This window comes from Typopeltis vanoorti, chromosome 24, assembly GCF_054136105.1.
Source record: "Typopeltis vanoorti isolate ZY-2024b chromosome 24, IOZ_Tvanoo_1.0, whole genome shotgun sequence".
Taxonomy (NCBI): Eukaryota; Metazoa; Arthropoda; class Arachnida; order Uropygi; family Thelyphonidae; genus Typopeltis; species Typopeltis vanoorti.
In genome coordinates this window covers 53,839,870-53,852,904 of record NC_143572.1, presented here as the reverse complement: position 1 = coordinate 53,852,904, position 13,035 = coordinate 53,839,870, and the positions used below count along the sequence as shown (strand labels likewise).

At 37.3% G+C, this 13,035-nt stretch overlaps 1 protein-coding gene across 1 annotated transcript in view; it reads left to right on the top strand.

Moving 5' to 3' along the window:
* LOC150093215 (leukocyte elastase inhibitor A-like) overlaps positions 1-13,035 on the top strand; it is a 92,261-nt gene that overhangs the window by 63,474 nt on the left and 15,752 nt on the right. Inside the window, exon 3 of the mRNA XM_090414086.1 lies at positions 6,951-7,113. Coding sequence (XP_090270212.1) covers positions 6,993-7,113 — 121 coding nt within the window. The 5' untranslated portion in view covers positions 6,951-6,992. The remainder of the gene's footprint in view (positions 1-6,950; positions 7,114-13,035) is intronic.

Sequence of the window (13,035 nt, the reverse complement as noted above, 5' to 3'; positions counted from 1 at the left end):
AATAGGCATATCTAACAGTTAAAGATTATAAAGTGATTAAGTGTCAGGAATTTTTAGTTTGAAATAAGTCAGAGTGTAACTGTTTGCTGAAACTTGCCTATAGAATATTCCCAGCATAGAAAGGAAAGAGCAATTGTGTGTAAAAGATATTGTTTATGTGTTAGATGAGTAAGAGTTAATATTTAAGTAATAAGTACCATTGCTCAGTATAAATGATTTATGTGATATTAAGAAAATTAGTTAAATATGTGATATGATTTGTGTGAGAAAATGAAGGAACTTAACTAGTCTATTTATGAGGATTTGAATTGTGTTTCTTTTTATTATTGAAAATGCAGTGTAAAACTTGTCTTATGTGAATTAAATCTTTGTTGTTTAAATATTAACAGAGTGTTGCCTGATATTTTAATTCTTTGATGCACTGTTCTAAAAAAAACAACCGAGCTTGTGAGCGGGGAAGATAGGTAATTAATACAAGAATTAGATTAAAGGGATAGTCACGACTGTATATATAAGAGTGAGGAATGATATCTACCGAAAGTACTATTATTTAATGCCATAAAAGGGTTTCCGGAGGCACAGTCACTAATTCAAATAAATATCTAGAGATCCTTGGTATAATAAAAATAGGAATACTGGAGGTAAAAATAAGAAGCAGGAGGATATAAGTTTAAAGTTAATAGAGTTGTATAAGGGAAAGAGACATATCGTCGAAGGAATTGACGATAAGATATATAATAAATAAATAAGAGAATTAAAGAAATAAGGATAATAAAGATAATATATATATAGTAAAAACACATCACTTTCGTTTACACAACTATTGGAACAGTTGTAAAAATCCAACAAGTGAGTAAAAAGTTTTACAGATATTTTTGATTTTTTTTAATAAGAACATTTTATTCATGAAAGTTTGTAAACATATTGCGCATTAGTACCTTGGGTGAATTAAGGTTAAATAATTTTGAAATCCTGATCTGGAGACCATATACGAAACGTTTTAAGCCGGTTTACGCCTCCAATAAGTAGGATGGTGGTGTCATATTGGGTGATGGAATTCATCCACCGTGTAAAGACTTTCACAAACATCCTTCCCACAATTTATTGATTGGAGAGCAGACATGATATACACTCGGAAGTAGCATTCATGATATATCCACTAGTTTTGGCTTATGTACTCTGAACATATAATTTTATTTATTTAACTTTTTCGCAACACTTTCAAAAAAGTCCAATTGAAGCCAAGATTCAACGGACGTGTCAAATTTTATAGAGAGACCTTACATAACAAATTTCATCCAGCCAGCGCAGAATTATTCATATCAATTCAAATCATTTTTCCAATTTCGCGGGGGAAAATATGAACTACATATGCATCTTCTTCTTATGTATATTGAAATATAATCCTAAATTTTATTAAATTCCATCCAGTGAGAGTGGGGGTTATTGCAATGGCGCTTTTATGATAGCGCTAATATAGCATGCGTCCTTCGATTGGATAAAAGACTCAGAGTCGACTTTCCTCGTTATATGAGTTTTTTCAAAGATAAAAGTCTGTTATCCGATCTCATACGGACGAAACACCCGAGTTGAGCCAGAAAGACAACACACACACACACACACACACACACACACACACACACACACACACACACACACACACACACACACACACACACACACACACACACACACGCACACACAAAGATAGAGAAAGTGTATACTGTGCAATGTGTAAAAGACACTGTGGTATAGATGACGATGTGGCCTTCCATGATACGTTCCGGGACTCCAGTGTCAGGTAAAAACTAACAAGAATTCGATAATTCGCTCCTGTGTGCCCTTACAGATGACCCCATTGTAACAAAAAATGAAACTGCTCAACATATTTTTTAACCAATGCATGCCGATCTAGTTCGGCGAGTGGAAAGCTGCTATCCAACTAATAGGCTAAGATAAATTTCATTGCCTGATTATTGGAGGCCATGAAGTGGCTTGAAAATATTTCATGTTTGGTCAGAACAGCGTTTCCGAGTTACCTAACCACTAGTACATCCATGGTACTAATACCGAAGCTCTTGTCTTGGCTGCATGCCCAATGGGTTGGAGATGAATAACAATGTAGCAGTAAGTCACTTCCTAGTGGTCTGAGTACCTTCGTATTCCCAAATTGCTTTCTACACTATGTTCATCCTTCTGGGTTACCATCGGCAACAGGAATTTGTTCCATCTCTTCGAGTCCAATTGAGCAGAATGAAAACCATCTCTCGGTTTGGGATGGCCCAATGGAATACCAATTCTGCAAATAACTTTTCTCTTGACTTCCAGGATGACATTCGTCACCCATCGCTGCAATACCCGCAAAGTAACTTCACCTTCACGAGAAGACGAATTAGTAGATCAACAAGGAATTTTAGAATAGACTTGACCAGTCGCATCTTTTATAAAAGAGAGTGCGTATCCACAGAAGTCTACACAACAAGAGTGTGTATTTATCCCATCTCCCATTTCCAATAAAGATTTATTTTACTTTAGGAGATCTAGGTATTTCATCGAAGAGTAAATCACTCTGCACTACTTCTAGCCGTCCTGCCGTTTATTCCTACAACATTCCCCCCCCCAAACCCTACAATATTCAACTTTCGAAATATCTTGGTCGAACCAGGTTTATTGTCTCAATGATATTTTCCGTCCAGAATCTCAAAGGCCTTTATCACCTCTATCTGTCTTGATGTTTATCACCGAGACCAAAATATCCTATTGCCATAAATGTTGAAATGTGTATCGAAAGGTCAAAGTCTTGATGGACTGCTGCAGAGTATCATCTTCTTGCCTTCCATAAAGCTTCATGAGCTATGGAAGATTATTCTGAGGCTATCATCCTCCCAGCTACCATCTCAGGGTTAGAGTAGGAACAACATAACTTAATACCTCCTCTCACTCCTCACTCAGTCTGCTCACAAGATTTTAAAAAAAGTATATGAGAATGTCACTCAATAAAGTTCTGCTGTGGAATCTGTTCATAAAAGTTTACCAACAGAAAAAAAATGCCTGAGGAGTGGAGGGAAACTACTCTTGTACCTATTTATAGGAGTAAAGGGGATGCACAAGACTAAGAATTACAGAGGAATAAAGTTGATGTCCCACACAATGAAAATCCTAAAAAGGGTTCTTGATAGGAGACAGAGAGGAGATGGAGATTGTAAAGGAGCAGTTTGGCTTCATGCCTGGTCGATCGACGACGGATGCTCTTTGGGTTACGGCAGAGGATGGAAAAGTTTCGAGAGAAACAACGGAGCTACATCTAGTGTTTACTGATCTGGAGAAAGCGTACGATAGAGTGCCAAGGCAAGAAGTTGGGAGGTGTCTGAGGGAGAAGAAGGTACCGGAGAAATGTCAGGTTGGAGTAGGAGATGTACAGAAATATGAAAACAAGAGTTCGGACCTGCTTGGGAGAGATAGAAATCATTCCAGTGACATCTGGTTTGCATCAAGGGATCAGCATTAAGTCCGTTCCTGTTTAATATTGTGATGCATCTTTTGTGATTATTGTGATGGATAATATTGGCGACGGAAGAGGTGAGAGAAGACGCGCCTTGAACAATGTTGACTGCGGATGAACATCGTGCTGGCTACAGAATCAAGAGAAGTGGCAGGTAAACTGGAAAGATGGAGGAGAGTACTGGAAGAGAGGTATGAGGCTGAGCAGACGTAAGACAGAGTACATGTGTTGCGAAGTGGATGGCAGCTAAGAGGCAGATCTGGAGCTGGAAAGAAAAGTCATCAGGAAGGTTAGTGACTTAGGTTCAACAGCAAAAGAGGATGGAAAGGCTGAGAAGGAAGTGGGATGCAGGATACAAGCTGGACGGAGGAACTAGAGAGAGAGATGGCTGGAGTGCTATGTGATAAGAGGGTGCCAGTTAATCTAAAGGGAATAATCTACAGGACAATGATGAGACTAGTTATCATGTATGCTATAGAAACTGTGGTCCTGAGGAAAAATAACATCAGCAGGATGGAGGTATCAGATGGGAATGCTTAAGTGGATGTGTGGTGTGACCAGAAAGGATCGTCTGAGAAATGACTATGTTAGGGGAATGGTGAAAGGAGCGAAGAAAACTTAGGAGCGAAGATACAAGAGGTAAGGTTGAGATCATTTGGTCATGCGACAAGGAGAGAGGACGAGTATGTGGAAAGAAATGTCATGCAGATGGATGTAAGGGGAGGAGGAAGCGGGGACGGCCAAAGAAGATATGGGGGAGCTGGTGGAGAACCTGAGGATGAAGAACTTGGATGTGGTTACAGCCTAAAACAGGAGGATGTGAAGGAGACACGTTAGAAACAGCGACCTTACTTAAGTGGATAAGCTGCAGAAGAAGAAGAATGTCGCTTAATGAAGCGTCTATTACGACTAAGTTAAATCCTAATTTGGAGAAATAATTCGACAAACAACTTCCTCCTTCTCGATTAGTAGAATAAATACTATTCCACATCAGCCGTTGGATCCAAGTGGAAAAGAGAAAATGTTTTCATGCCCAAATGGAGGCGTTATATACGAAAAACAGAAGTGCTTGTGCTAGAATGATACTGGATGAAGCATCCACTCCTCTAAGTAAGATGCAGGAGGGATTTGTCCTCTTCTGGAGGGCTGCCATCCCTACCTCATTATGTTCTTTCTTCTATTCCAAAGTAAGTGCGATGAAATAAAGTCTTCGCTTCCATCCACTCCATCAGTTGTAGGACATGATGGCTTTCATTTTCGTAAATCAGTTCGATTTCGCAAGACCAAACTGATTTGCTTCTGTTTTAACAAACGTATACCATCATATTTTCGCCAGTCTAGGACAGTATTCATTCCAAAAAAGGAAGATGAATCTGCACCTACCAATTACGGTCTGTTTACAGTTATTCTCTCGTTTCCCTATGCCTTATTCATAAGGTCTTATATAAACGCCTTCGGTCGTACATCTGGCATAATTTTACTGAGAAGACCATCATCCCTGCCGATGACTGTGCTGAGAATATCTTCATTCTTTCTTCTGTCCGAGTCCAGATATCAACTTCCGTCTCTCTTTATGAATTTTCTAGATTTCAAAAAGGCCTCTGAACAGTGTTTTATTTCAAGCTATACTTCGGGCTCTGTTGCAGGATATCTAAAAGCTTTCCCTCCTATGTTTTCGAGTTACTTTTTTTTTTAATTCTCTTATTATCAGCCTCGACGTCCATCCCAGTACTTAGAAGTATACATAAACCAGGAAAATCCTTGTCTCTTGTTTTTTCAACAGTGTCATTAATGAGTTTCTTCGTTCTCTTCCAAGTCATACTGGTTACTTAATTGAGCAACCACTCTCAGTGCTGTGGCGTTCGTCGATGATGTTATGCTCTTAGCTTCTATGAGGCCGAAATATCAATGTGAGAAATCTGAGTTGAAAGTGAACGTCAAGAACTTAGTTTTCCTGCATGGCATGTTCTTGCATGTTATTATAGCGATAGAGTAGAGATAACCGTGATGTTCTCTTTTTCTTTTTCGCTCGATGGTCCGTTCTTGGCTGCATCTTCATGATGATGTGGCATTAGAATTTTTCCATGCCACTGTAAAACCATAGAGGTCGTCGGATTCTCTCGTTGAGATGATCAGTGCCTAGATTAAGCATCTGTTCAGATTGAAAAAAAAAAAAAAAAAAAAAATTGTTTAAGTTAAGGGATATTACATCCCATATCGTTTCTCAGCCGAATAAGAAACTCAAAGAGTTTCATGCTGAATATAGTAGAAACTATATAAAGTTCGGCGATTCCAAGCAAATACCTGGATACTGCAGCAACTGACCCTTAAGGTAGTGCAAGCTGAGGCAACTCATGTCAAAGGTGGAGCAAGCTCCGATCACTATTCTTGATATTTACCCATAATGTGAACTTAGCTCCTAGGAGCTGTATTACTGTTCTACATTATGAGAGATAATTATTACTGTTCTACATTATGAGAGATATGTTCTACATTATGAGAGATATCTTACATTATGATAAGACTCGCCTCCAGCCTGGATTTGAATATGTAGCCATTTTTTTTTTCTCATATGGTTCCCACTCACGAAAGGTAACACTAAAGCATATTTGTGCCGTGGGTGAGCTAAGAAATTTTTTTCCATTTTTATCAATTTCAGATATATTTTTTCTAATTTTTTATTTATTGTTACATAGTCCAGAAACTCTCCTCTAGGGAGACCAATCATGGAGAACTGTTTCAAGCCATTTCAGGCCTCTGATAAGCGGGATGGTGGTCTCACACCGGGAGATAAAAGTCATCTCCAGCCAAAAGACAATCACATCCATGCCCACAGTGGGATTCGAAACTGCGACCTGTTGATTGGAGAGCGGGTACACTAACCATTCGACAAACCAGGCAGCCGAGACAAGACAGGAATCAATACTCTGCCGACTCGAGCTGGAACCTTCGCGGAAGAAATGATGACAAGACCTATAGAGCAGGCTGTCATAATATAGAAAACTTTGACTGATGTTGGGAAATGTTGCTATCTCACACATGGGGCATGTGAGAGAAAGCACAGTGCAACTGTGAAGGTTACAGAGAATATGTTAAAGAACAAAAGTTGGATAAGAGTAATAATCTTCTCCATCCGACGATAGTTAAAGATAATGGAGAGGAGAGGAGAGGAGAGGAGAGGAGAGGAGAGGAGAGGAGATAAGTTAGTCATTATCAATGTATTGGTTGAGGATACTGGGCGACCCCCTCACTATCCTCCATCGTGAGAAAGCTGCCTTCTACGCTGAAAACCAAAATGCGGTGCGTGTAATTCAAGAAGTACATCCTACTAAAATTTCTATACGGAAATATATCCTTTAGAGGAGGGGGAGGTATGGTGTCAACAAAGTTATAAAAACTTATTCAGCTTTTGATTCTTCTCGGCTAATTTAAAGATGATTTCTTTTAGTTCTCATTCAACTTCGCCTTCAATGTGCGCTTCCTGCTCAATATGGTATCACTGATTATTGACCAGAAATGGCCCAGTTTGGAATGGCACGATGCACCTTGTCAATGGATTGCCCGCTGTCTTCTTTCCAAGCAGTGTATAAATGCAGAATGCGAAGTTAATGGTAGGAAATAATAATCTTAGTAAAAATTTGAATTTCAAAAAAGATGTATTTTTTGTCTTTCAATTTATGTGGAAAAAAAATAGTAATTATATGTATATACGGATCAAATGGATCGATCATAGGTTACCTACGTACCTTTTGATTATATAGATGTTGACGAAAGTATTTGGACACCTAGTTGTGGTCAAAAAATGTGTTTTAATTACATTTCTAGTACCGAGTGGGACAACATTTGGCTTGAATGACAGCAATTACCCTTCGTGGCATGCTTTCAACCAATTTCTGATACGTCGCAACAGAATATTCTACCATTCCTCGCCCAAAGCTACTCCCATTGGTGATGCTGATGACAGCATCACCAATGTAATCGGGAGTGAATTAGGCATTCTGATTCGTCCAAAGATGTTCGATGGGATAGCGGTCTGGACTCTAAGCCGGTCAATCCGACATTTCAACGTTGTTTTGAGCAATCCAGTCTCCGGCACGCAGCGCTGTATGGCATGGAGCATTGTCGTGCTGAAACATGCAAAGGTCACTGCCGAAGTACTCCCACAGCGTCGGAAGAATGAATTTGTCCAAGAAGCCATTAGACGCCGTATTTTTGGTCACGTCCACCAATGGAGCAAGCCGCGTCCAACTGAAACACTCCCATATCATTAATTCTGAGCCTCCACCAAACTTGACAGTTGGAATGATGCAATCCTGCCGGAACCGTTCCCAGGGTAATCTATCTCAGATCCAAACACGACCATCAGAGTGAAACATTTGAAAGCATGATTCATCGCTCCACAGAACCCTTTCCCGATCATCTACAGTTCGGGAACGGTGTGAAAATCACCAGCTCAAACGTTGTTAGGCGTTGAGGGTGACGGTGATGTGTGGCTTGTTCGCAGTAGCCCTGCCGTGGTAACCTAAGGCAGGTTGACTGAGTGGTCCGCCGCTGATGAAGTGCTGGATGCTCGAAAATTCGGAAACAGACCTCTTTGATTTCGGTCAGTGAGTGTTGATTGCCTCCCAGGGCGTTTTCCTGCTGTGATAGATCCTTTCCATCTACGAATGACATATCTACGAATGACATAAGCAACGGTGGATTTCGGTATACTGAGACGGATAGCAATGTCAAGGACAGAAAGACCACTGATCTGACACCCAACTACCATCCCACGTTGGAAGTCTGTTAGGTCAGCTGAAAGTGGCATCTTGACATCGAGAACGGTGCAAAACATGCAGTACATCCCACCTTTTATTACCAGAATTATGCAGATATTTCATGAATATTTTTATGTGGTAGGATTCGAAATTTCGAAATTTGCATTGCACGTAAGGTGTCCAAATACTTTTTTCAACATAGTACACACACACACACACACACACACACACACACATATATATATATATATATATATATATATATATATTGAGGATTTGCTAAAACAACACCTCGATCCTGGAATTTTAAAATGTTTTTTTTTTTTTTTTGCGATATGACGTTTTATTTCCTGCCGTGAAAAAAAAAAAAAATATATATATATATAGCATTTTTGAGCCTTCGAGAATGTGTGTGTGTGTGTGTGTGTGTGTGTGTGTGTGTGTGTGTGTGTGTGTGTGTGTGTGTGTGTGTGTGTGTGTGTGTGTGTGTGTGTGTGTGTGTGTGTGTGTGTGTGTGTGTGTGTGTGTGTGTGCAGGCGCGCGCCAAGCGCTCATTAGAGTGGTAAAAGATACCCTTCCTCCGTACATGATAGTGTCTATTATGTACGTGATCAGATTACTGTACATATTACAGTGCTATTCATTCATATTACAGTGTTATTGCTCTTGGAATTCCGACTACTTGTATTTCTTTCTCTAGAGAATCTCATATTTCTTTATTAAGATGTTATCTTGACACCAAACTAGTCGAGTCGTTATTGGAATAAGTGAATGAAAACAAACGAAAGCTAGTTCGCTTTCGTTCTAAAATGCTTTATATTCTAAAAGAAATCGAACTTACACTTTTCTTTCTTCCTTTAACGAAAAACGATTAAAAGTTACAAATTAATGTTTTCAATTAAACAAACATACTGTTATACAAATTGCTAGCCGACCTCTCTCTCCCATATTAACCAGTTTCTCTTCATTAAAATGAAAGTAGGCCTACTGGCTTCATTTTGTTGTTTTATAACTTGGCAGTAATCCAAGTAGGAAATGTTACAGGGAAAAAACATACATACACAAAAAGAATCCAACAACCTTGATCGTTACATATCAAGGCACTCACAAGGTGATTGACATTATTTATGTAATTTCACATCGCTATAAAGCAGCTGTCAATAGCAGCGAAAATGTTGTTTAGAGTATATGTATGAGCTTTGGAACAGAGGTTAATTCAGTGATTCTGTATTATAACTACTCATTAAGTAACTACTATAGTTTCAAGCTTATGTATAGTTTTCTTTCCCGTAATCACCTAATTTAAATTACCACTCTCCACTCACCAGAGACAAGTACTTTAATAATTATTTGCGTACATTTACTATACTATATTATTCAGCACTTGCTTTTACGCATGCGCAAATGAATGGTGCTGTTCCAGCTTCTCATAAAATTGTCAAGATTTTCCTAAATACGTTTTGTTTAAAATTCCAGAAATATATTCCAAACAGTGAATACATATCATAAATTTAAAAATAACTTGAATTTCAAAAAAGATGTATTTTTTGTCTTTCAATGTATGTGGAAAAAAAAATAGTAATTATATGTATATACGGATCAAATGGACCTGTGAAATATATTTAAAATTCGCTAGTACAGGATGATTTTGAATAATTATTATTATTAATAGTAGAAGTACCTATTATTATCATGCAATACTTATTTAGTTATTTATTTCTAGAACATAATAGTGATAAAGGAAGATATGGATATCCAACAGGACGAACTTCATATTTTGCCGGACCTTGTTCAAGATAAGAATGAGGGGCCCGAAATTTCTTGGGAAAAAAAACGTATCTAGAAATTTTGTGGACCACAAAACTCGCATTCTTCTTAGTGTGCATACTAAGTGTACACACTGTTTGGAATATATTTCTGGAATTTTAAACAAAGCATATTTAGGAAAATCTTGACAAGTTTATGAGAAGCTGGAACAGCACCATTCATTTGCGCATGCGTAAAAGCAAGCGCTGAATAATATAATATAATAATATAGTTCATGTCACATTCTTGATAAAGAGAAAACAACAACAACAACCTGATTTACAGATGCAAAATATATTTATTAAATCTTTTACATCTTATAACTTGCATTAAGCTAAACAGTTTTATTTAGTCTTACTCATTTTTCGGCAAAGTCAGTTATTATGTCCTCAAAATTTAAATTTTTAGCTGTTTCGTTTCAAATCGATATCATTACAAGTGACGACAAACGTTCTAGACAAATGCAAGACAGTAAATAATTTTTCACAAGTATATACACGCTGAGAAAGCCTGGCGATTGACGACGCCATTGTGAGCCCTTCTTATATTTTTATTGTTGAATCACTTCAACCCCGGAAGATTGTAACCGCCACTCCGCAAATTTTCCTATTTAAAACTCACTGCGCGTTTGGTTTTTGGGGAAAGAAAAAAAATACCTAATTTAATACAACGAAATTCATGAATTTTTCATAATTATGTTATGTACAAAGCGGGAAATCGTACGCCCATGAAGCCAAGCCCTGCTTCAACAGGTGATGAATTTATGTTTCCATGATGTCATGGAAACATAAATAAAATTCATCATAAAATCGTCTAAAATTCCCTTTATCTGATTACAAAACAAAAAATGGGTTTTCCAGTAAGTGAAATCGTGACCCAACTGTTTGCCTACTCATCTCAAAGAATATCTGGTGGCAAAAAAATTAACTTTCTCTTGATATTTGTACGAAATCTAGTTATATGTACGCAAAGCCGAAACGCTGTCTTAATAATCACTATATCTTAAACAATAATCAATATCATAATAACCTAATATGTCGTATGAAGTTTCAGCATACTTGATTGATATTTCCTTAATCTAACATGACAGTGCAACATAATGACACAATGGAATAACACAAAACATTTTCTCAAGATTTATTTCAAACACAATCAGAGGTAGTCGTCCAAATCACTTAAAGTTTGTCAGATTGTTACATTTACAGAATTTCCTAAACAATTTCCTGTGTTCATGAAATATATTGCTGTAAATATGCTGATGTAGAAGTATTATGAACGTTTTCGGCATTTCTTTTATTTTAACTCTTAAATACAAAGAGTGCAGCTTGATTTAGTAACAACCGTTGACTTTCGTTATCATTACTTGTTAAAAACCAGTTTTGTAATCAGGATTGCAAGATTGCAGGATTTCGTCCATCACTTAACATGCTATTTAAACAAGGAGAATATTTTTAATAACAGAAATACATTTAGAATTAATGTAGATTAAGATGATTGTTTGCATTTCGTTCGGAGTAGTCCTAATCATTTTAGAACAATAAATTCGTTTTCAGAATTGCATTTAAATGCAACACTAAGACCAGCAAATAAATTTCACTTTCTTCATTTTACTTAAACAAAGGGTTTCATTTAAAAACTTGCATTGGAGGTGTCAAAAATAATAATAATTACATATGAGGGCTCATCCAAAAGTTAGCAAATTTCTTGGGAAAAGAAAGTGAATTTGTAATTGTTGTGGAAACGTTTCTTTCACCATAATGTTGCACTGCCAGAAGAAAGATCACTGTAGGTTCGGTTCTAATCACTGACTAGAGGGATTTTCTCTAGGTCTTTTTGTTTGTTTGTTTTTTAAGGGATTTCCGTGTTACTCGAGCTTTGGTGCAGATAGATAGGGTTTTTCTCCAAGAAAAACAGACCGTATAACTCACACTGTTTCAGTAAATAAATAATTAAGATGATGAAATGATGATAGTTGTTTGTCGTACTCTGAACCTGATGCCTTTAAATCATCAAAGTCACGAGCTCTGCTGTCGGTGATGGCTAATGCTGAATATCGGCTGTTACAGACATCCAAAAGTTAGGATTGCAGGAGGCCCGACAAAACGAGGAAGGGTTTACGAATATGCTACACACCTACGCCTCTGCATGAGACCGGGTAACTCATCTTTAGTTGAAAATCCTTCATAAACTTTCGCGTTCTGGACAGGATTCGAGATCCAGGTCTTTCCAACCAAATGGCTTCGTCTTTACAGATTGAGATACGGAGACTACAAGACGGGGAAAATACATTTCATAGAACAGCGAACTACAGTGGGAAATAAATAGTTACATACAATTAACACTTTTGAAAATTTGGCAAATATAAACATTTCCCTTGGAATGCTTCTGTCCACTTTCATTTTTTTCCCCTAAAATCAGTCTCAAAAAAGATAAAAAACAAAATAGCATTCATTGTTCGTGAGGAAAACAATGATGTCGAATGGCATCATTTAGAATAAACTGGCAGCTTTCATAATCTATAAAATGAGTCCGATATTACCTTACCAGTATACTGTATTTACTGGATGATAAATTAACGCTCTATTGACAGATCAATTGAAGCCTCAAGAAAAATCCCCAAGAGGAACACGTGACGAGAATTCGTATGTGCAGTCACTAAGGTGCGGAGTGACCATAGGGCATCTGCTGATGTTTAGTGAAATTATGGATGGATTGGCAGATCAATAAGGTATAATAAATTTAAAATACTAAATAAGGGATTACTATTAATCACTCTAAGAAATTTCATAACTTATTGTATTTCATAATTTGTAATAAATCGCTGATACATTATAAGTACACATACATATATTATATTATCTTATATTATATTATAAGGCATACTAATACATAATAAATATCAAAAATTGAATTCTAACGACTTTTGATTTTCTGGAAACCCGCAGTCTATACTCTTATCTTCGGAGA